The sequence below is a fragment of the Struthio camelus genome, chromosome 2 (genome assembly GCF_040807025.1).
Source record: "Struthio camelus isolate bStrCam1 chromosome 2, bStrCam1.hap1, whole genome shotgun sequence".
Taxonomy (NCBI): Eukaryota; Metazoa; Chordata; class Aves; order Struthioniformes; family Struthionidae; genus Struthio; species Struthio camelus.
The window spans coordinates 52,363,661-52,388,923 of NC_090943.1; the positions used below are offsets into that span (position 1 = coordinate 52,363,661).

Here is a 25,263-nt window from a genome sequence, read left to right on the forward strand (position 1 = left end):
TGCTGTCACTGAGGGCTTGATCCTCTGACTCCTCCTGCCACACAGGTCCCCATCCTGCACCCACTTTCTTCCTGCTTGACATCAGGGAGCAATCACATAAGTGGCTCCTCTGGCACATTTGAGAAGCAATCTCCAGCCATGGGGCAATGATGTACAGCCATAACCTCTGGAGCTAGAAGATGTCAAATTAAGCCCTTCACAGAGCCTTGCCCTTTGAAAATGAATAGATGCTTACTCCAGTATGCTCCGTAGGAGTGGTGCAAGGGGGAAATACATTGTTCAAAGCAGGCTTAAAATGAAGAGTCAATACTGCAGTCCCTGAAATATATATTTCAACAGAGAGGAGCCAGTGGAAATGTATGATTTGGCAGCAAGCAGGTCACTTCATGCATTTCTAGAGGAATAGAAAGGAATATATCTTACTTGGACATCAGACACTATGTATCACAAATGGAGTTTAAAGAACATACTGGATGATGTGTGGAGAGACGCTCATTTTTCAGTCCCTACAATATGATGCATTAGAAAGATAAAGGTTTGGGATTTCAACCTGAAAATAAACTTCACTAGGTGCATTCCAGAAGCATAATCTTTACATTTTACGGTGCTTTTTTCTTTACATCTCCCCAGCCCACACTATATATAACATGCTACGAAACCATTGTCTGCCAGGCGCAGGCTGGCTGTGTTACCCTAATTGGCTTGGCAGCACTGGCTGAGAAACGTACAAAGTTATCCTGTATCAGTGGCATGGCACTTTGTGCAGAACAAATGTGCAGCTAATGTTGTATCCAGGGATACCAAAGCTTTCTGTTAGGTTACAAATGAAAAACCTAGCACTTTGGGAGACCTTAGTCTAACTGATTAAATGAAGGTGGTCAAACACTGCAACAGAGGTCCAGAGAGGTTGTGGGATCTCCATCCACGGAGATTTTCAAAACTCGACTGGACGCTTTGAGCCACTGGATTGAATTGTGAAGTTGGCCTTGCTTTGTGCAGGGGGCTGGACTAGATGACCTCCAGAGACCAATTCCTAAATAAATTATCCAATGTCGCTAAACCAGATCCAGTTTCACAGCCCCTGGTATGGTCTTCTAGTGATGTCTCAATTTTGGTTCTTCCAAAAACTTGATTAAGGAGAAGCTTTCTCAAGTATCATAGCTGGATTGGTTTACTACACATAACTTATCAACTGAAAGGTAAGAGGCAAAAAAACAGAGAAGTACAACATGCAGTGATATACAACAGTTTGGATGAGGTATGACAGAAAAATAGGAAGAGATCCCTAACGCAGGTTAGAAGATTAGCACTCTCGTTGAATGTCTAATAGTACGTAGCAAAAAAATAGGTCTGTTTGAGACAACTTAGCTGATATTGTGTCAGAGCTTTGCCTTCACAGAAAATAATGCTTTGATTTTAGTCTTTAGTTACATTTGCTTTGCAGGTGGTAGCTAGTAAAAGGAACTAAATCTGCAGGGGACTGAACATCAGCTGCCTCCTAGCTGAAAAAGTTTCATATCATGGTGGGAAATCCCTTCACTACAGCATTTTCACAAGATCTGAATCTTTGATACTGGCTAAGAAAAGCAGATGGGCTACAGCCACAAAAAGCAATAAGGAGATTTTTTTCTGCTAGAGATGAAGCAGTGATACATAAAAACTGCATTTTAGTTTTGAGCCTGTGTTCTCTGACAAGCTTCCCCTCTTCTTCCCTCTCTTAGTAGGGTAAGAACAGTACATCAGCACCTCTCAAAAATGACAGGGCAGCAAATGGCTGAGAATGAGACACTAAAAATTTTGCCAAGTTGATTTTCCTTCTTTTAAATCTTCAATTTTCACTAGAAAGGGTATAACTATTTTGCAGCAAGCTCTTTCCTGCAGAAGAAAAGCTGCACGGCTTACACAAAGGTTTGCTTTTGGTTTTCCTCCAGGGATACATCAAATACTCGGCACTCTTTTATGGTTACTACAACAACCAACGGACGATCGGCTGGTTAAAATACAGACTACCGATGGCATATTTCATGGTTGGGATCAGCGTATTTGGCTACAGCCTGATGGTTGTTATAAGATCGTAAGTATGGCTTATGTTCCCTTCTCTTCCAAATACACCCAGATGCGTCTTGCAGCTTGTTTTCCCCTCCACCAGGCACGGCTAACGGCTTAGTCTAGCCACAGCTTGGCTCCCGCGGCCCCAGCAAGGGCCCCATGGACGCAGAGCCTGGGGCAGCCCTTGGGGCTTTGCAGGAAGCCTGGCCCTGCAATCCTTCAGGCACCATGAAAGTCTTCACTTCTCCATGCTGTGGCTCAAGTAAAATCACACATATAATATAAAAACACTAAACTTCAGTCAAATAAAGGACACAGAGGCATTTTCAGGTTTCCCTGCTACCTGCTTCAAGAGTTTCCTGAGAAAGCCTGGGATTGTAGAAGACAGGAACTGGAAATACCCTCTAGGCAAAGGAAATACTCCACTGTCACCACGTTAGCCCAGTATAAACCCAAGATGTTTGCTCTGTATGTGTTGGGTGCCTCCAGTACACCTGAAAAATAACTGCAAGTAATTAGTTCATCACAGTTTAATGAGCTACCAGTGCACCGCTGGGTGCTCTTAGCAGCTCAGCTGGCAAGTCTTAATACCTGCCAGCTGGACACATCACAAAACAAAAATCCCTGGACCGCTCCTCAGTGTAACATACCACCTTTGCCTCGAAGTCCCTGAGCTCCTGACCCCGTGAGGCTGGGAGAGTGCTGGGAAAAGCAGGGCTGTACGCTTGCTGCGTTCATATACTCTTACCTCAGCATCCACTGCAGGCTCCTGTCATGGGCTAGAAGGACCTTGGGTCTGCCTTAAGATAGCTCTTCTTCCGTTAAACTGTAGTGATTTCACCTCTCACAACCCCTGTCTCCCTGACTTGCTCACACACATTATTTTGGACTCACCCACCTCCTCCAGCCCTATTCTTCCTCCTCCTATCTAGATTGCTATACCCCTTCCTTCGACTTTACTACAGAGCTGCCTAACAGGTGCATTTTGCACATGAGGAAGAAACTTGCTTACAGGAGATTTCAAAGGCTCCTTTTCCCTTCTTTTCATTTGCAGAAAAAGGCTTCTGAAAGCCAGTGCAAGCTGCACAGCTTGCACAAGGAGAACAGAAAAGAGCCAAATGCTGACAGATTGTTTTAGATGCATCCCCAAACCAATCTGCACAGTGTAGAGCTTCAATGCTGGGCCTTAATCCAGCCCTGATGGCCCTGACTCCAGTGTGCTATCTCCAGGCACTGGTGAGAGTTCCTGCGGCCTCCCCAGGCACCAGCACAAATGGAGGCACCCAGGAGGCAAACCAAAGCCCCTCTTGCAGCTCAGAGCATCTCTGCAAAGCCAGGAATAAAACCTCTCTCTCTCTCTCCAGAGACCACACCATCCTCCCTTCCTTTGTGAGAAAGGATAAGCAAATGTATTCGTATTGCTATTGAAACTACAGCTGAGCAACAGAAACAGCCTTTTGAGCCCTTGGTTAAAGTGGGACATGGGGATTTGCTGTACATTTGCCATGAAATTACAGAGCCTGTTGTCTCGTCTTCCTTGAGGGACTGGTGCTAGGAACTCTAATGGGAGTTACACAAGTATTTCAGGGATCAAATAATAGAGACGGAACCACAGAAGCTGTATCTGCTCCTGTGCTGATTAACAAGAATAATCCTTTTTCTTCCCTTGCATAGATTTGCTGCAAGCTCTTTGACTCCAGCATTGCACAGCTATTGAAATCTCAATAAAACTTCAAATTGTGGTGGGTATTTTGGACAGAACCCACATTTTTTGACTTAATTTAACTGGCTAAAGATAACCGTTACCCTTTATTCTACCCTGCAGTCCGGAAGCACTGTAAATAGACTTTCTTCATGCACTAGGTCGTAGAAGCAATTCCTCACCTGCTATAATCACCAGTCACAGTGTTTATTTACACTATGGCTTTTAAAACAAAACCGATATAGCTCTGAAGACCTCGTGTGACGGTTCAGTCATCCTTAAACAGAGTAGGCCAAAGGCATGTGTTAAAGAGAACAAACACATACACGAACCCTTGCACCATCACCTTGCTTATCCTTATCCACCTTATCCACCAGCAATCCTAAGCCATCTGCCTTGCTCTGCAATGCTCAAGAACATCTAGTAGCTCTGTGAAACACTTCTTCTGACCTTGCCACCGTATGTGTCCTTATACAGGATGGCACGCAATGCCAACGAGAGCACAGGAGAAGGGGATGATGAAAACTTCATTTTCAGCTGGAAAATGTTCACTAGCTGGGACTACCTCATTGGCAACCCAGAGACAGCAGACAACAAGTTTGCATCGATCACTACCAGCTTTAAGGTAACCCTAAATGGCATTTATTTGCTTCCGGAGATGCTCCTAGATCCCACCAAAGCAGAGGTTTAAGGGCAAAACTGGATACCTGCATGGCATCTCTTAGTGCGAACAGGATATGGTGCTGAACCATGTCGGTTCCAGCTGTTGTGCCCTCAATCATCCCTAACGCCCTCTTTAGGATTTGGAAGACCATATACATTTAAGTTTCCTCTGGAGCAGTGAGTGAGAAACATCAGCTAGAGGCCAGCTGCAGTGGGTATGTGGGGACCTTAATCTTTCCCATCACCTGTTTCTCCTCGTTCCCATGAATAAGGGAGAATATAGGATCCAGATGCTATTGTGGGCCAAACAGCTGAGGCAGCTGCAGCTACGGCGCTGCGGGGTAGGACAGGAACGGGTAGCACAACCCACCCCACAACATAAGGCCAAGGCTACGGGCACAGCTCCAGATGTGGCCAAGAGGGCCACAACTGCCTCATTCCTCCTTTTCTATCCCCCACTAAATCCACACCCACGCAGCAGAAGCAGGGTAAGCTTTGGCCCAGACTCGTCCCTTTCCTGGTATGGCTTTTATTCTGTAACCTGATGCACAAGAGAAGGTAACAGTGTCATGGGATGGTTACTCCTACAGCTTTCTCCTACAATACAGCTTGTCTTTCCTGCTTCTCTGCCTTACTTGTGACCAAGCCTCATCTTCCTGAGCTCCAGCAGAGCCCTCTCAAAGATTCAGTAAAATTACCCTGTGTTTTCTGGTAATGCCCCAAATCCTAATGCTCTACTACAGATCCTGTCATCCAGCCCACAAAGTACCCGCCTCAGCATCCTTAAATTCAAGAGGCTTGAGTACAAGCTTCTAATTTGGAGTCTCTCTTAAAATTTCAGCACAGAATTGTGGGTTTCTTCACTTTCATTGCCACTTTGACAGGGTTCCCTTATCCCACCAGCACACTTTCAGTCTGAAATCTGAAAAATTCTTTTTTCAAGAGAATTTGCTTAGCCTATTGTACTTTTATGTGAATGTCTTGTCAACATGTACATATAGAGACAGGCAAGACCTTTACACTGCTAATGTTATGTTACATAGCGTGAGAAATTCTGGCTGCAACACACCAGAAAAATTGAAAATAGTTCCACTAATATCAGTGATACCACAATGGATTTGGAGTTAACTAATTTAAACTAGAATTTGGGCTAAACTAATTCCAAAGATGATGGAAGAAAACAACTCACGAGGAAATGAAATTTTTTTTTTTTTTGGTATCCAAGTAAAACCTGGGGGGGAACGTTTCTCCAATGAAAAAACAAACAAAACAGAAACTGAAAGGAGAAAAATAAGCCTGAAAAAAGTCCTTTTGTTAAAAAAAATCAATTTGCTTTTAAAGGCCATTTTAATGTGCTTTACTTTTTTGAATTTTACGGAGTGTGTAAAAAAAACCCCAAAATCTAGTTTTACTTGAAACACTGAAAAAAGCAGCCTTTGGACAACAGAAACTTCTTAATAATGTTCTATCTTTTGACTACAAAGCTCTCTTTTAGTCAGATCTTGTTTCAGACAAAAAAAAAAAAGTAAACAAAATACCCCAAGCAGTAGAGTGATTTTTGTGATTAGAAATCATATATAAAAGAAAAATTAAATATATTTAGCATAACTTGAAGGAATAAAGTGTACGTCATGCAATAGCCCATCCCACACTTTTTTACACACTCAAATCAGATTGTGGAAGGAGAAAGCAATAATTAGAAGAGCAGTCAGTCAGCACAAAGCTACTTAATCTGTAACTGAAATTCATTCAGTTCAATCTTTTTCATGGTTAACGCTCCAAATAAGGCCCCACAGAAGTGGGAGGCCCTGGTAGCATTGGGCATGGATAAAACCAAATGGAGCTTTGCTAAAGTGCACAAACCAATTTTTCAGAGTGTAACAGAGCTAAGATTTAGGATACTGAGCTGGAATTAACCACAAGAATTATTCACAGAGTGGAGGAAAAGCCTAACTGTTGGAGATTTCAAGGGCTCAGTCAACTTTGTTTATGAAAATGAAGCACAAGAGATAACTTGATTATGGTGTGCAACTACCTATGCAGGAGAAAACACGGAGATCTAAAAGGCCCCGTAATCTGGCAGCCACCAGCAGCTGGCCCCAAACTCGTCGAGGAAGCGCTTTACTTCAGAGTGCAATTACACAGCTACGCTCCCTGGGACGTGGCAGGCTGTTCACCACTTGATGTCTTCCAATCACGCTGGGATGCCTTTAGGACGATTTGTTTAAGCCTGACAAATTACTGAGTTCAATATAACTATAATAGCACAGAATTATGTTTTACAAGCTGGAAAATGATCTAATGTTACCTTCTAGCCTTAGGCTTTGTGCTCCTACATTCTGGTTACATGTCTGTGAGTATATCTGCTTCTTAAGGAATCTATTGTGGATGAGCAAGAAAGCAACAAGGATGAGAACATCCACCTGAGAAGGTTCCTGCGGGTGCTGGCAAACGTGCTCATCATATGCTGCTTGTGTGGCAGCGGTTACCTCATTTACTTCGTGGTGAAACGCTCCCAGACTTTTTCCAAAATGCAAAACATTGGGTGGTATGAAAGAAATGAGGTAAGGAAACTTTACTTGCAGTTTTCTACTGTAATAACCTTCACTGAACACCAGCATAATCATTGCCATATTTTGAAGGTGGCATCCAAGGCAGAGGGGATTTCTTACCGGGGCTCAGAAGTCCTTCAGTAACTTTGTACTTGTATTAGTCAGAAAGCACATTAAGTTCACAGAGAGTTTCCAGGGCAAATTAACAGTTCCTGTAGATAGGGTAAAATACTCTCATAATCGATTGCAATGAGAGTCAATGGGTCTTTAGCATGTTCATCACTTGACAATTTTTAAAGCATCTGCGTTGAATTGAATATTCAGGCCGACAAATTCTGTTGTGCCAGAAAGCTCTCTGGGTGTTGGAGATGTCCAAGTTCAGATACAAAACTAAACCGAGATCTTTTATGTCCATCGTGAATAACAGGAATAAGATTTTACAATCTGCAGAAATATGTAAGTTGTCAAAAAAATTTTATCTGATTTTGGAAAGAAAAATTGAAATTTTGAAGCTTGTCACACAATATTTTTTCAATCTATTAAAATGCTTAATTTCAATGTGTACTACACTATCAGGTATTTATATACCAAAATCAAATCAAATTCAAAGCCATGCATTTTCGAAGCTCCCTCAGAAAGCAGTAACAAAATAACATTTTCTCTCAAAATGTTTTGATTTACTTCAGTCAACTTTTCCTAAAGGAAAAAAAAATACAAAAAAAAAGGAAGTCTAACATCTGAGACTTTCCTGGTGATAACTTAAGAACTCAATATGCACTACTGTGGGTACTTGTTCCCTTTCCTGGAAGGAGAAGTATAAAAAGGAGTCCTGTCAGTCAGAACTTGCCAGTGGCTGTACAGATGCAGTCCTCTGCAGGCCAGCGGGCATTGTACGTCCGCAAGAAAAGATAAAATCTGCAAGTCATGACTGAGTTAACACTGGTTTGTCAATGACTTCACTGACTTTCATACAACTTGGTGTTTTGCAGGGAAACAAAAAAATGAATAGGACATATTTTCTTCAGCTTCAGAACTGAGCCCCTGTTGTGCTTCCATTCAAGTCTCTAATGACCTATTGCAAAAGCAAAGGTGCTGAACATAGAAAATAAACATTAGCATCGACTAATTGTTTTATGCACACAAGCCAAGTCTTGTGATTCCTGCAAAACTAAAATAGGAACCTAAGAGCTGATGCAGGCAGTAGTATGTGAGAACGGAGGAAACTAAATATTCATGAGTATGGACTGACGGGGATCAAACTCTTCCAAGCTCATCCCTTTGAGATAACAGCAAAAGTGCTCCTGCAAGAGCAAGCCATATACACCCAACCCTCAAGCCTGATACTGTGCTGACTGCAAACTAAGCAAAGCCAGGAGCTGAGCTTGTTTTAGCTCCTTCCCCTTCATAAATCCTTCAGAAATCTCTATCTACTTGTTGACAAGTTGCCTGCAGCTCCTACTCTGCTCCACGTGTAACTCAGTCTAAACCTTATTACTGTAATTGGCCTTTGCGAGTGGGAAAGAGCAGAAGCTAATTTGGTGACATGCTATCACAAAAGGCAACTTTCTCCCTATTATGTGCCATTTCCACGTTTGCTGCCCTGTTCTAATGGAAAATTGTTTCCTGATATTAAAGAGATTTGTCAGTTTGCTCCTCATCGAAATCAGGTTGCAGTGGCCACGCTATACAAAATACTGGAACGCGTACTTTTGATAACTGCTCAAAGTAACATGGTCACTGTCCTTAGTATTAGTAGCAGTAATCCAATTTTCCTCTTTTGGCAGGTCGAAATTGTAATGTCTTTGCTGGGTATGTTTTGTCCTCCACTGTTTGAAACCATCGCAGCGCTAGAAAATTACCATCCCCGCATAGGGCTAAAATGGCAGCTGGGACGGATCTTTGCACTCTTCCTTGGGAATCTCTACACATTTTTGTTGGCCTTGATGGATGATGTCAATGAAAAAGTAAGATCTTAAGTCAAAAAGCCAAGTTCACTAGATTTTCTAGAGCAGAGCGTGAGCACAGCCTATCTCCGCAGCTAACACGGATAACTATCCCCTTTGCAGCAAGCGGTTGGCACTTCCCCCCTCTCAAGCATGGACTGCAGCTGTCACTCACAGCCCAGAGGGGTTTTTAGCTGAGTTTTAGGAGCAGAGCTACCTGCTACTCGGGTGAGATGAGCAACTCAAGGAAATGCTCCTAGGCCTATCTAGCTTACCAGAGATTCTCAAATTTCTTTTTAACCCTGAAAACAGAGTGGTTATTGTCTCCTATAATCAGGGAGTACTAGGGTAATTTGAATTTTTTCCATTTGACATTCTGCAATTTCTATTAATGCAGACCCTGAGGATATAGTTTATAATCCTTTCCTCCCTCCCCTCCCCTCTTTAACATTATCCTGGAAGTGTGTTGCAGGCAGATAACCACAGGAAAGGATAAATGTCTAACTGATCCACAGAAAAATAACTGCATTTTAAGCTGAGAAGAATAAGAGGAATCAGGGCAGTTTGCTCTGCTATGAAAAATGCTAAACAAAGTGAGCAAGGAGGACTGCAGTGGAGGCTCATGCTAACAGCAGCCCTATTTTCTCGCTCACCTCAGGCCAGATTCCCAAACCTTAGCTCACCGTAAAGGAGGGCCGGCTCCTCCTGTAACGCCATTCATGCATCGGGAGCAAGCCAGTGGTTAGCGTGAGGAAGGGGAGCACAGTTCAGCTCAAGTAAGGACTGCCAAGAGCAGGTGTTGCAAGGGCCAGTCAGTATTTGCTTGCTGAAACTAGCAGTGCCCTTTAGGTCTGGAGAGACTGCCTCCCCATTCCTGGCCACAGAGAACGAGTTCCCATGCTATTTTCCTTTCCAACGCTGGTCCTGCAACTCTGTTGCAAGCGCTTTCTTGTATTAGAGGTGGTAACTGGTAGAAAGGAGAGAGGAACACTATGGCTTGGACCTCTCTGAGTGCAAGTTAGCGCCAGCTCAGGTCGCCACGTCCTCTAGGGCTCCATTTGCAGACGTTTTCAGTTGGGGCATCTCTCCCATTGCAGCTGGCTGAAGAGGATGTCTTAAGGAACATCACAGACTGGACCCTGCTTAACCACCACAACTCGTCCATGGGGAATGGCAGCATCGCCACCCCACCTCCCCTTGATCCGGCAGACGTGCCCAGGGGACCTTGCTGGGAGACAACGGTCGGCATTGTAAGAAATTCATTATACAGTAAAGTTCTGGAGTGGTTTGGGTTTTTTTGTTGTTGTTTTTAGTGTTTCCAGGATTGAAGTTTTCCTCACAAATGGCATCTCCTTTTCTAACCCCTCACATAGCAGGACCAAGGCAACTGAAATATATGGCCATGGATCTCAAACTATGGTCATGAAATACGCAGCAAGAAGTGCGTGGGACACCCACAACTCTAGTATTTTCAGTGAAGAGCATAGGGGATTCCCAGTTTGTGAGACCGTCAAGAAATGCTGTTTTCAGAAGCACTGGTAGCTCCTTCTGGCTACCTTAACTTGCTAGTTTTCAACTGATATTACAGATTTCAACATAGATTAGGAAAACCTTGCACTTTCCCAAAGAGTCACTGGCTTTTGCTCAGAACCTTTTCCAAAGATGAAGTAAAGTCCACAGGTGAGAGACTCTGAACTGACCACTACTTTGAAGCAGGACTTCTTCAGAACAGTGAAATCCCTGTAAGACTCACAAAAATAAGCCACGGTAACACAGAAATTTCTGTGAAAGTGTTTGCAGACTGCTAGGCTGTAAAATCACAATTAGCCTCTGTGTATATATGTTTTAGATTAGCATTACTGCAGCATTAGCATTCTGCTTTCATTTTATATACTGTCACAATATGTAGTGCAGTCAATAATATTAGCAGCAACCAACAGGGCTAACGGCGGTAATGGAGCTCGTGGTTCCCAAGCGCAGAGGTGAACCTTAAGCACTGCTGAGTGTCTGAAAACAGACAGGGAGTTTGCTCGTGGCATGCCTTTCTGAAGGTTTTTGTCATATAAAGAAAAATGGCTTAATAAAAAAAAGATCCATAACGCACTACCGACATCTGGGAGCTAAACGTTCTTTCCTTGTTTTAAATTGCAGGAGTTTGTAAGGCTCACTGTGTCCGATATCCTAGTGACATATGTAACCATCCTGGTTGGAGATTTCATCCGTGCTTGCTTCGTCAGATTTGTGAATTATTGCTGGTGCTGGGACCTAGAGGCTGGATTTGTAAGTCAATGTCTTTTATCTGAGAAGATAAAATTAATTTAGGACCATTTCTTTAAATATTACTGATAGATGGGCTTTGAATGGTTTGAGGTATCTTCCGGTCTTGCTTGATATTTTAATTGGCATAGTTAGTCTCTGGACCAGTTTCATCCCAGAAAAAAACCCTACAAAAATACAGTTCTCTCTCCCACTCAGGAATTTGTACCACGAAGTTGAGTTCAAAAAAATTATCCTGACGTTCATTCAGTAGTTAAAATCCCAGACCCCAAGGACCTTGTATACTCAGCTCCTCTCCTCAAAGCCCTGGAGAAAGCCCTTATTTATTGCCCACCTTGCAGGTAGTGGCATGCTTTATTCACAGCAGTCTTCTGATCTGTGTTGGAAGTTGGTGCTATTTTTGCTGCAGTGAAATAAAGAGCTTTTTTTTTACACCTCTCACGTGTGCAACACACAGCAGCACTGGACTCTTTAGCATTCATAAAGGCTATATTACCAAAGCAGCCAGTACTGGAGCTGCACAAATATAGAACAAAAAAGAAAAAAAAAAGAAAATGGCCATTGTTTCACACACTTTACAACCTAAATAAAAGAGGAGACAATCACAGGTGGATTTAGACAGAGAGGAAAATACTTGAAAGCAATATAACTATATCAATGCACCAGCCACCTTATGACTATACTGGAAGAGTTTCCAGGAGGGGTCTGGAGAAGAGCAATGAGGTGGGTTTTGCAGGTGCCTATGGGGTCCAGGCCAGATTAGGGCAGCCAGGGCACCACAGGCATTTGCTGCTCATAGATTTCTTTGCATTTCTTCCAGGGAAGCAGAGGACGTTTCTCAGAGGTAGATAGGCAAACTTGGAGCCTCGAGGGTCCCCTGCCTCAAAGCAACAGCATACGCCCCAAGCAGCATGCGAGTGCTCCTAGTACGGATGCTCACAGACCATGCTCTTCCTAAAACTTCTTGTTTTATCCTCCAGTTCATGTCCTCTTCTCACGTTGTTAGCCTTGTTAGATTTTTCTAGATGCTTTCCTCAAAACTACCTTTAAAAATATCACACAGGATTTTCTTAAGAAGATCTCCATTGTACAAATAGCTGGAAGTCTCTTCTGGCCTTCAGGCACTCCATGATTTATAAAAACCCATTTCCTCCACTTCTCAGTGAAATTTAAAAGAGCTGCTTTAGAGTTCACTTGGTGCCTCCCTCTTTCCTTCTCCTGGGCTTTTGGCATGAGCCCAGGCTTGCTGCAAGGCAATTTTGCATTGAGAAACAAAGCCCATTCAGCATCTGTGAAGGGATGAACTGATGTAACAAGCTCTAGCAGGTGAGTTTTTGCAAACTAGCAGTCTAATCCAGCTCCCAAGAAGCTCAGATGGAGCAGGGCAAAGCCTTATTTATTATGACTAAGTAGGAGCATTAAGTTGCAGCCCATAACATGAGCAGTGCTATAGGGACTGCACTCTGCGGTCTAGCAAAGGCAAAACTCTCCTTTCTTGCCAAGCTGGTTCCCATGGTAGGTGTAGGGAGAAGAAAGCCCTGTGGTCTTCCTTGTTTTTTTCCTCCCACACCTTTGGGGGATTCATATACAACTCCCAGTGCTAGAAATCACTGGTGCTCAAGTAGGGTTGCTTTCTTTTCCTTGACCTCTTTGCAAGTTGTCCTCTCGCTTGGCCTCTACACGCTGCCAAACATGCTCTGGCCCAGGAGTGAAACTGCGGGAAGTAAGAGACTCCTTCAGGGGAAAAGCATCAACCCGTTGGGATGAAGCAAGAATTCACTCTTTTTATATGGTATTAATTTGTACTGTACTGAGACAATGTCTTCCTGAGTGCAAAAAGAGGTTTACATTGAGATCTTCTATTTCTTTTTCTCTCCGCATCCCTCTCAAAGTCTTGGCTTTGCCCAAGTCCAAAAGTACTGAGACATCACCAGTGAAGTCGTCTTATCATTTTTGAATTTATTTTCTTATTTTACAGCAGGCTTGATTCCTGTTCCAAACAGGTTGCCCTACAAAAACAATCCTGAGCTAAGGGAAACACCGAAAGTTTTATGGTTCACCTCTCCTGGATGGAGCACAGTAAGAATAGCCATCTAGCCCACCCTAGCAATGGGCACCAGCACAATCGTATATGTGTTTTTCTAATGTGTATAGTGACTTTTATTTAACCTAGCCTTCCCACACAGAAGTACTCAGCACAGAGGAAAGCAGGCCCTGAAATGTATAGTTACTTTCACGGCAAAAAGAAGCCAATATTACTCTGTAATTAAAGATTTTAAGTAGAGATGGACCAGAATCAAAAAAATAAAGAAAACAATATTTGCAGCCACTTCTTCCCAAAACTGTCAAGCGTTTGACTGAAAAAAAACTCTGACTAGGATCTTTTCAAATTTTTCATTATCCAAACCAAGCTTGGTTTTGTCTTATTGTAAACCTCAACTTTACAAAACACTGACAGTATGGAATACATGCAAAGTGAGACAAAGGCAGATATACTACCCAGGACATTTGAAATATTTAAGGGCGTCACCCACCATTTTTTAAAACTGTATTCTATATCGCAGTAAAGCATAAGAGTGATGATTTCCTAGGTCCTTTCCTTCAACAAATTTTTTTTCAAGAAAACAAAAAAACCTTTAAACATAATTTAAGCTGCCAAAAATCATCTGAGTTCATGCACACAAAAACATATATATGTAGAGGAGACAATGGTTTCATCATAGGCAAACATAGCAGAATAATAATTTATAAAACAAAAAATATTGCAGACAGATTATACCTGCCTGTTCTGGAATTACCACCATTAGCAACCACATCAGACAGGCTGCTCATATAAAGTGGCATTTTAAATATTGTACGGCACAGTACAAAATGACTCCACATACTGATCAAGCCATATATTCTCTCAGGTTTCTCTCCCTAGGACCTTTGGTTCTTTTCTGCAGCAGTCTGCTGCTGCAAAACCTGAGGGAGTGGATATAGCTGCTGTGATATTTGTGCTCCAACTCAGCCTTACAACCATTCAAACATTCAATATTTTACCAGGGTGGAAATGTAAGTCCAAAAAATCCTAGTCTTATGTCATGGTTCCTTTGCTCATAGCTGGCTTTATTAGCAGGGAGAGAATACAAACATAGAGCAAATCTAAGCACCTCCACGCATCTTTCCAATTTTCTGCAAGCAGAGAGAGTCTTGCTCTCCAAATAGCACAGAGCTCAGTAGCTCCTTTTTTGCTTTCACAGCTCTGTTGCTGGGCGTTCAAGCAGGACGCGTGCAGCAGGAAACCTTCCATAAATCCCTTCACTCCAGGTTTAAATAAGCATCCCTATAGCCAACAACAGCAAGCAATAGCACATACCTCTGGTAACTACAAACTCTCCTTTTTTTCCCCCCGTGTAGCCTTCCTATGCTGAGTTTGACATCAGCGGCAATGTTTTGGGTTTGGTTTTCAACCAAGGAATGATTTGGTAAGATATAGTTGCTTTTTGGTTTTCATATTCTTTAAAAAGCTCTCCAGTGGAGCTAGAGAGCTTCCAGGCCTAGGCTGTTTGCGCTTTGGTTTCTCTGATTGTTTGACTTTCTGTGATTGATAGTAAAAATGGCAATAACATTTAAAAATCCCAGCTTAGTCATCAAAGAGGAGTAGCACTCGCCTAACTCAAACAGAAAACAGTCACGCAAACCCTACCCTACTCTCACTTTTATGAGGCCGTTCTTTTCCAAAGGTAAAACTGCCCTTTCCCTGCCCTTTAAAGATGTTTCATATGGCCTGGGGAGAGATCAGAAAGCATTTTGAGGGTGCTGTGAGCTTGCATGTCAATGCGAGGGTGGGCAGGGAGCCAGCTGAGCAGGTCAGGGAGCAGTGGCCCATCCCAGAACTACCCCAAGGGAGGACAAACGAGGGCTGCTGCTGCCCCTGCTCTGCCAGCATGAGAGGCAATAGCACAAAGCACTCTTGCCTGCTCTGGGGACTAGGATTTAATATGCCTTAATGTTTTCCACCTGTTCATCTACTGTAACATCTCTGCAGGCTCAAGGAGGTGTTTTCCCTCTGTTCACATTCACTTGGTATTTTCCAAGCTTTCCAATCTCTCCCACCTTCCCAGACCGTACCTATTTAAGGGAATTGGAGATTATGGTAGGAGCTCACCAGAAGTGTTCTGACAAAGCCAACTGTTTCTAGAAATTGCCAGTTCTGTGAGATCTGAACCTTAAACCTACATGCCGAGGCTGAATCCCAAAGGACTGGCACCCCGAGCTCCCAGCTCTGGGGCTGAACGCTCCACACACAAGGCTGTCAGCACCTGCGATTTTAGGGGACTTAGTTCTGCCAGTTTTGCCGTAGGCTCTTTACTGAGAAGCCAGGAGTATTAAAGCTTGGGGAATCCTACCTCTTACCAATGCCACAGGCCCTGCTTCCTCTGCAACCGTGAAGCTACTGGCAGCGGTGGCAGAACACCACCATGGGTGGCTGCAGGTCCAGGGGCACAGTCCACTTCAGGACTTTGCTCTAGGCATGTTTGTGAAGCACAATTTTCCTACACTTCTCAATCTTTCAGAAAAATACGTTGTTTTAGTCCACCTGGGACCAAAGGGCACTTTTTTTTTCTAAGTAATTTCTATTATAAACTGAAAATCTTTCTCTGCAGCCCTTGAACAGTCTGAGACCTTGCTCATCCTCAGTATACGGTTGCTGTGCCTTAACACAGGTGGCTTCTCCTTCAGAAGCATAGAGGTAGCACAAGCCAGCTGTCTCAGATATCATTCACAGGAAAACTTGCCACTGCATTAACAAGTTTAACCTTCTTCTTCTGAAAAAAAGGAAAAATAATCTTCCAATCTAGCAAAAAATAACACCTGTTCTTCTCCTTTCCTTTTTAGGATGGGATCCTTTTACGCACCAGGGCTTGTGGGTATAAACGTGCTGCGCTTATTAACCTCCATGTATTTTCAGTGCTGGGCTGTCATGAGTAGCAATGTCCCTCATGAGCGAGTATTTAAAGCATCCAAGTCTAATAATTTTTACATGGGACTTCTGTTGTTAATCCTGTTCCTCAGTCTCCTGCCTGTGGCCTACACCATCATGTCCCTGCCTCCTTCCTTTGACTGTGGACCATTCAGGTATTAGCAAAATACCAAAACACCAGCTTTCTGCTTTGATACACAGGAGTATTTTCATGAAATTTAAAGGCCTGGTATCCAACAGAGGTGGTGAAGTACCTTGATTTTCTGTCTTGTTAAATTCTTATTAGGAATATAAGGCAATAGGCCATGACCACCTGTGGGGTGCAAGCAGGCAGCGAGGAGTGCTGAACCTGCTCCAAGTTCTTATCTGCTTTTTTCCAGCAGGCTCTGCTAACTCAGCTGCTTTGCTCCCCTCCTCAGCTATGCGATTCCCAGTGCTCCCCTGACAAGCGCCAATGAAAGCACCAGAGGACTATAGGGATGGGACAGTGGAGCACAACCCCCCCCCCCCCAAAAAAAAGCAACAGGAGACCCCAAGCCTCCTTCCAAGACCTTCCTTAAAGCCAAGAACTCCCACAGCACAAGATGTATTTTATTTGTTGAATTTTGGTGGAAAATAGTAGGAAATTGATAGAGCCTGCACTGTTGCAGCTTTTTTTTTCTACATTGCTTTTTTTTTTTTAAATTAGGCCTGAATCAGCACTGCACAGAGCATTCGGTGGACTGGATTAACATGCCAATAAAGTCTAATTTGATTGAATAACACCATTTCCTGTGCCCACTGAGTCTGACGCAGCAAGGAGCCAGATTGGAACAAATTGTTCCTGTAGAAGCACTTTTTTAGGTTATCCATTCACTAATGAAAAACAGCAACAGAAAGCTACAAAGACTTGGGGGAGAAGGCGATAGACCAAAATTTCCTCAGTTCTATAGCAAAGACAGGTGTCAACGAGCAATGTCAGCAGATCTGACAAGAAACTTGTTGCCTGCAGGTTGTCATTTGGAGATGACTAACCTGAAAGGCGAAAGAGCTATTTTAGTTTCCAATCTCCCCTTCAAAATCCACTCAGCGCATCTCTCCTACCACAACTTGATTAAAAGCTTAACTCTCCTGGGCTTATGTCAGTTGATGAGGTTGGGATACCATTTAGCCAAATCTATCTTTGTTGATTCTCATTGTGAGGACAGAATAAAACACTTTCCTGAGCAGAATCCAAAGAGCCTGCAACATCTGCAAAGGAAAAAAGCCTAAAGATCAGGAATAGCACCAACAGGGTTGAATTCACAGACCTGTAGGTGCTGGGGGTGGAAGAAGGTCAGTTATGCAATCTAGCCCAACTCCCTGCTTGTACAGATTTGTTCTATTTTCATACAGAATATTCTCATCTGTTTTATCAATCCAGTTTAAAATGACTCTTTCACTGAGTTTCCTATTAAGTGATAATCACAGCTTGCTATTTTTGTCATTACTTAGCTGCTCTTCAAGTTGGCTCATTATTTCAGAAAGCCAGAATTTGCGTATGGAAAGTCATCTCTACTATGAAAAGCCCACATTTAATGAGACATTGATCAGAAATGTATGGTTACTGCAATTTGTAGGCTTTTTATACATTTCAGAGGAATAAATGATCACAACTCATACAGAAACCACACATTGAAATAAATATATTATCTCTTGGAGAAAGTTAATCTAACAGAGATCATTTCTATAATCAATAGGGGGAAAAAAGGATGGACCGAAAGATAATTTGAAATGAAAACATTTCAGTAGAATTTTTGCATCAAAATGCCTTGGTGGCCAACAGCAAGCAGGTGCTTAGTGAAAGGGGGAGGAAACATGCTACTTTATGTCTTCCAATGAGACGCTATTGCTGCCCTCCGGGAACTAGCTACACTCTGTAACTGACTATTTGTCTTTCTAGTGGAAAGAAAAGGATGTACGAAGTCATTCAAGAGACCATCGAACTTGATTTCCCACTTTTTATTGCCAAGATCTTCAGCTACGTGGCAAATCCAGGACTGATCATACCTGCAATTCTGCTTATGGTGTAAGTTTTTCTTACAACTTTACATGTCTAGTTGCTGGGAGGAGGTTGAAAAAAATGCCAAGATTTTAGCAAGGCCTATCTGTTGTGTTAATGGCCCAGATCCAGGCAGGGACACACTCCTTCCCATGCCCTCTTGCCCTGTTAGACAAGGCTGTCCCACAGCAGGATGAGCTGTCTCCGAGGATGCCTCTCTCTGCCCATTCGCGGGGACCCACCGTGGCACCTGCTGTCACTGGGTGCCTGCGTTTAGGTGGTTCAAATGTTTGTCACGGCAAGGTTCAAAGGACTTGCGTTCAGGGAGCAGCTGGAGTTAGCAGTTGCTATTTGAGAGCAAGGTAACCTCCGCGCTGAATCAGCTTGACTACTTGTCATCACTTCATTTCCTGACCCAATTAAACACAGCCTTTAAGCTGAAATGCATTGCTGACATTGCTGGATTTTCAGAGCATCATAGCTTCCTTGTGAAAATTTTTCAGTAGCCTGTAGGAACTAGATGGATGGTCTCAGCCTGGTTCCTTGTGGAGAAGCAATTTCCATCACAGCTGGTGGTATTTACAGTACTGCCAAGCCAGAGTATTCAAAAATTACAAGTTCCAAAAATACGATGAGGTTTTTTTTTCCCAGATAATACATCTAGAATTTGTTTCAGTGTTCTCTGATCATTTAAGCTTTGAAGTCACATCTGAAGCCCATATTTGATCCCTCGCATCTTCAGAAGCATTGGGACCAGGGCAGTTCTTGTTTTGTTTTTTTTTAGGGATATTTTTGGCATTGCTTTTCAGGTTTCCAAAGCTATCAAAAGGAGTGGAAGAGCTGTGGCCACAATTTACAAGCAGCTTTGAACAAAACAGCTGGAGGCTGGGAGAGGGTCGGGGGACATACCACACGCGCTTGCCTGCTCTTACTTTTCACTGGCCATCCACTCACATTGGAGACAGGCCTTTGGGCCAGACAGACCTTTGGTCTGATCTAGCACAGCCATTCTTGTGCACTATAATTCTTTTTTCTGAACAGGTTACATTAAAGATAATTCCATTAAATTAAATCAAATGCAAGTTCACTTGTTACTGTATGTCATAGGAGTCTCCTATTAGAACAGCAAGAAAAAACTCCCAATTTAGCTGAAAATTACTTGTCATCCCTCTACCTGTACAGACTACTTTACTGGTTTTAATCTAAATGAAGATGAGATGATTTAACTCACATAGACAGACACTGCACTTGGAAGGCTCAGATCAGATACATACAGAAGACAAAAAGTCTCATGCAACATCCCCCATACGGCCAAGTATACTATTGCATTATTAGCTCTATTCCTGAGGGCTTCACAGTAGCACTAGCAGACGCTACTGCTAACATGAGATGAAGAGTGCAGAGCTAATCCAACCCAAATGGAGGACCTTTACATCAGGGTTGCAAGTGAGCTTTCTGAGACTTTGATGCAAACCCCTCCCACCTATCCCCCCCAGAAAAGTGGAAGGAGAGGGGTAGAACTTGATATTAACATAAAATTTGGTTCAGTGACAATTTCCTTCTGTTCATTCTACTGACAGCTAGGACAAAGAACTGGCAGGAATTCAGCTCATTGCTGAAGATACTTTTTCCCCCCCCCACTCCTCATCTCAGCTATTCTTCACTCCCACGCCACCATCTTCCTATCGGCCCTTCTGTCCTTGAGACACCATTTTGTCTCTGCCCTGATTCCCTCTGCAAACTGAGAGCTACCATATGTCCAGTCTACCTAACGCATCCTTTTTTCCCCACCCAGATACACTGTCTGTGCAGCCTTTGAGGATTTTAGATATTTGCCTAGCACTTCCAGTCGTTCAGCTACCCGGAGAGTTACAGTCTTAAAAAAGTGGATGCTTCCACTGTGTGGACACAAATCAGACCTATAGCCCACTGGTAGCAGCCCTCACATGTCCTGATGGCATCAGATATGTTGCATAAGCACGGCACACTATGTGCACACAAAGTTTTCCTGGGAAAATCCTAGACAAAATTATAGCTACCGTACATGCGCCTTTCCTAGGGCTTGGATCCTTCTTTCCCCTATCTTTCCACACCTCTAACTGGAAAAATCTGCACATCTCCTGCTGGAAACATGGCCCGTGCTTAATAGTCCAAGCAACCTGTCACAGTAAGACTGGAAATGACCTAAATAAACAGGGAGACAGAATCTAATTACCGCAATTAAAATTTTGCCAAAAGAGCAAGATAATACTCTTTTCCCTTAGAGTCTTATAACTGATGGCTACAAGTCGCCAGAACATTAGTTTTATGTCTCTTTCAGCATTTTCTCCAGAAAGAAGTAGATAAGTCATATACCAGTCCCTGGTTTCCTATCTTCTCCCTGAAAGTCTTCAGCTTCTGCCACTTCTGCTGTCATGCAGACGGGGAGGTAGGGACAAGGCAGAGTTAGTCCCTCATGCTGATCCTGATCCAGCTTGCCATGAGACTAAAAACAAGAAAATGTAACTACTGGAGTTTCATTTGGCTCTGATGAGCAGAGAGACAGCAGCTCTCAAAGAAGCAGGCAAAGCAACCCGCAACAGCCTAAATAAAAAATAGTCTGTACCAACATCAACAGGTAGTTCGTAAATTGACAGTCTGTTGATTTTGATGGCAGACCCTCACAAAATGTGTTTTCCCCTTCTGTGGAGTGAATTAAGTCATTTTCTCTAGCCATGATAACTCCCTCTCTTTTTCCAAAGATAATCCAAAATGTCTCTTCTACTTATTTCCATTCATGGCTTCAGGTGCCAGGCAATGATGGGGTCCAATAGGTGACACTGGAGTCAAAGTTACTCTCCTGTTTCTAGCTGCCTGAGGACAAGGGGAAAAAGAAACAGAGGGAAGCAGCAGTACTTTGCCCCAGCACCATTTCTAGGCACATCATTGAATCTCACTTGAGTGGGGAGCAGGATTTGAACTCACGGCTTGCAGAGCTTCCTGGCTGAAACTACAAGTACTTTACCGCCTCAGAAAAAAGGAGAAAAAGACCTCAAATTACTGTATAAGACAGTGATCCACGTTCTGTTTCCACCTCTGAGGGGATGGTAAATCAGAGATGAGGGGTGCAGCTCAGTCCTGGACAAACTCACCTGCCCTTGAGCGACTTCATTCCAGGGTCAGAGCTTTGGCTGAAGCTAAGGAGGAGCAGCCCCAAACCACTGCAATAAAGCAAGGGTGGAGGAAACTCAGGCTTAGCCTTATCACAGGAATATTAGAAACAAATACTGAGTTGTGGTTTATTTCTAGGGAAAAGGAAGTAAATATGTCTCTTTAGGATAGACTCTCACAGAAAGTCTCAAGAAAGGCTATCCTGAGCATCTCCTCCTCATCTCCCATCTGGAAACCACTTTGCCTGTACACAGTGCCTTGCTCAGCTTCCAGTCAGATACTCTGCTGACAAAATCGTCTAGCCTGCTTCAAGGATGCTGAGCCAGGGCCATAGCCACACAATCAGATTATGAATTGTCAGGAATTTTTTTTTAAGTCTGCATGTCTTACATGAGAATTTTTTATTTTATTTTTGAAAATCAGTAGTGGTGAACTGAACGGATGGTGCTTTTCCCAGGAATGGCTTGGAGTCACTGAGCAGATGATGTTTATAATTTAGAAGAATAAAGGCACTCTACAAAAGCAGGAGGAGACATTTTTGACAACCAAAATATTACTGGTTGGCGGGTGGCAATGGTGGTGAGACAGTCCCAGACATTCGGGCATGTTTTAAAATATGCACCTCTCCATGCGCCAAAGGCTGGCTGCCAGGAAACCTTCTCCTATCCCAGTTGCCTTTCAGATCCCTCCAGCTTAGCTCATTTTTTCCTCTCTTTGCCATGCCCTTTTTGCAGAAGGAAATGAAACAAAAGCCAATGGCTCCACTCTGACCTGGCTGCTGCTCACCCTCATTTCCCCATCTTTGCTTCAAGTGCTGTATTTTTTTCAGGAGAGGGTTCAGGCTCTGCTCTGCCATAGCTTTCCTCATTTCTTAGTTCTTCCTAAGTTTCCTGTGAAACCTGATGCCTATCTTGTCTTAGTCAGGCTAGAGAGAGGAATCTACCTAAAAGGTTGCTGCCTTGGTTTGCAAGGTTGGTTCCCCCTTGACCGCAGCTCCAGCGCCAGGGCCTTCCTGTGATCCAAAAGGACCTGCCAGCCTAACAGAAAGCTATGCACTGCATTAGCGGAGTTGGTTTTCATCCAGATCAGGGAGTTGAACGGGCTTGTGGAGGAAAGACCCAAAGGCCAAGGCTTGTGTAGAGGGAGCATAGAGAACCTGTGGCAAGACAAGGAGGAAGCAGGATGGCCTCTTTTTTTCTTTTCCTTTAAGCGAACAGAGCTACTGGACTGGCTCAGCCCATCTTACTCAACTGTGCCATGAAGAAGCCTAAATTCCTCTTAAGCCTTCAGCCTCTCAAGGCAGTCTGCAGACAGCCAGAGAAAAAACTAGGTACTGGGAGGCAGGCAGAACTTCAGTGGCGGAGTAGAGCCCTTCATCAGCCCTTCGTGCCAACAAATGGCTGCTATGCAATCAAGGCTTAGTAACTAAGGCCTGTAGGTAATACTCCTTAGGATGTTCAGCTGTACATATGCCCACTGTATGGGTTGCAGTGGGTCCTGCTTGAAATCCACTTGTGTCAGAGCTGGTGAATGTGGACCTCTGGTCACAGCCACTAGACTGGGTTTGGATGACACATGCATACACTGGCTTTCCTAGCCAGTCACTCACACAGCACAGCAGACCCACTCAGGGACATGTGGGTGCCTGGTGTTTGAGGGCACCATCCAAGTGAGGAAGAAGTGAAGGTGTTGGAAGGAAAAGATAGAGCAAAGGATGTGCAAGACATAAAACAGGCAGGAACGTTTTCGGAGTTAATGAGGCTCCTTGGTGATTCCCAGTGCTAGTCAATGCCAGTCGCAGCCAGACATGACTTTAAACTGGAAGTTCCCTATCTGCCAGGCGTGCTGTCATACAAAGAGAAGCAACACGTGCCGGTATCCTCAGCTCAGGAATAGTGGCAGCTTTGAGTGCAGAGGTGCTCAGGAGCTCTGCCATCTCCAACAGGAGCTCTTTGAGTCCAGCACAGCACTGGGAGTTTCCCCAGAAGTAGAAAATAGGTCAAATGAGACAAACCCATTTAGCTTCGCTCATTTGTGGGCTGAACAGTAAGGTGGTTCTTTGGAGGAATTCACATTGGTTTTTAAGTCTTCCTTCAGTGCTCCCTGGAAGGCATTAACTCCAGGGATTTTACTTTCCCTCCCAATAAAGGTTTCTCTCTTCCCTGATCCTATCACTATTACAACACGTTTGTTTTTGTAGCCTTGCCATCTATTACCTAAATGCTGTATCTGAAGCATACCAGCGCTCCAATGCAGAGCTGAAGAAGAAAATGCAAATGGTAAGTATTCACCTGGCAAAGCTGTCTTTGACATACCATGCACATCAAGTTTGATGGGTAACACATACTTTTAAATTGCTTTGCACTTTAGACTAGTGATGCAAGGGGAAGACATATTTTACATTTGTTCATTCCTTTTTGATGGCATTTAATGGCTAACTGCAATGAGTGGTCATGTCCCATACCAGGCTTCTACTTCATACATCAAAACTACACTGAGTTTTCCCAGCAACTGCACTTTCAACCTACAAAAGTAAGTTACCTCAAAGTTAAGTAATGGTTTGGAAACAGCAGTTTCCTGGGGGCAATGATAAGTCTATCAAAACAACAAGCAGGTTTCATACAAGCTGAAGAGCAAAGAGCAATAAATAACAGCATGGCAATAACATTTTATACCAGTAACTCTCAAAGCGTTGACAAAGGAGGCTGGTGTCTCTATCTCTGTCGTACAGATTGGAAAACTAAGATAAAAATGAAATTGCTTGAATTAGCAGGGTAGGATTTGGACCTTCTGATATGCAGAAGTAGGGGAGGTTTGCAACATGCAGAGGACTACAGCGCAGAGACCCCTGAACTGATATGGATTAGGTCTGGAAGCAGAATATCTGCAGAAGTGCAGCTCTGCTCCTGCTCAGCTAATTAGTGTTGATGAGAAACAAAGCAAAGCCATGCTCATGTAGCTGTCCTGCTTCCAGGACCCACGCTGGTCTGGCAGTACCTCAAAGCTTTCCCAGTGGGTCTCAAACACAGTATTGTTTTGTACAATATAGACATACCAGAAGTACCCGGCCCTGCTGGATGTATGTGGACAGTATGTGATCCCATCAGAAGAGTGGTATCTTCCATTTTAATGGTACAGGGCAGAATCCAAGCCAGGGAATCAATGCTGCATAAAATAACACATTGCACAAAACAGAGGTCAGTGCAACATTAAAAGTGAGAAAGCAAGCACTGAGAAATGAGACTCCATAAATTGGTCTGAGTGCCCAAATTCAGTACTGATCACTTGTGCACCTGACTTAAAACATGGGTCTTGATGCCTAGAGCACCCTCAAGTATTGCAAGAGTTGAACCCCGGCTACAGCACAGTTGGATTTAGGAGCACATAGCCCAGTTCTTGCTATGCAAACCAACTCTTTGCTGGGAAAAGTGATCACAACCCCCCGGGAAAGCGTCACGAGGCAGAGCTCGGTGCTACTCAGAGACACAGCAACATCCACAGACAAGCACCTCTTTCTGCACACACCTTATGTATCTGTGTCCCACGGGTACCTGCAGGTTTACTGAAGTAGATGAGGGGTATGCAGCAGAGCAAAAGGGGAGGAGCGGGCACAGTCTTGCTGCTTAGGGAGCAGGGACAGGAGCTGTCTGGCATTGGCAGAGGGGTTCAGTGACTGGCACCCACTGGTGACCCCAGCATGATGACCTGCTGAGCTCATTAATATCAGCCTTGGCTGCCCAAAAAGTCTGCCAGGTTCACTTGAAGGGATGGAGTCATCCCTGTAGGTTGGGACCTCTCTGTGGAGCGAAGCCACAAACCTTGCACCGGTATCCCTTGCACCGGTCAGCTCAGGCTGGACACTAGTTCAGGCAGTCAGCCTTCTCCGTTAGCAAGCCATCCTTTTGGGAGGAGGGATGGAGCAGGAATGGCATCCATCTAAG

General features: G+C 43.7%; 1 protein-coding gene across 1 annotated transcript in view; it reads left to right on the forward strand.

The window, feature by feature from the left end:
- TMC2 (transmembrane channel like 2) overlaps positions 1-25,263 on the forward strand; it is a 38,839-nt gene that overhangs the window by 11,768 nt on the left and 1,808 nt on the right. Inside the window, exons 9-18 of the mRNA XM_009687952.2 lie at positions 1,932-2,074; positions 4,229-4,376; positions 6,790-6,978; positions 8,751-8,930; positions 10,007-10,159; positions 11,061-11,189; positions 14,586-14,653; positions 16,068-16,307; positions 18,074-18,199; positions 23,523-23,601. Of these exons, the coding sequence (XP_009686247.2) occupies positions 1,932-2,074; positions 4,229-4,376; positions 6,790-6,978; positions 8,751-8,930; positions 10,007-10,159; positions 11,061-11,189; positions 14,586-14,653; positions 16,068-16,307; positions 18,074-18,199; positions 23,523-23,601 (1,455 nt within the window). The remainder of the gene's footprint in view (positions 1-1,931; positions 2,075-4,228; positions 4,377-6,789; positions 6,979-8,750; positions 8,931-10,006; positions 10,160-11,060; positions 11,190-14,585; positions 14,654-16,067; positions 16,308-18,073; positions 18,200-23,522; positions 23,602-25,263) is intronic.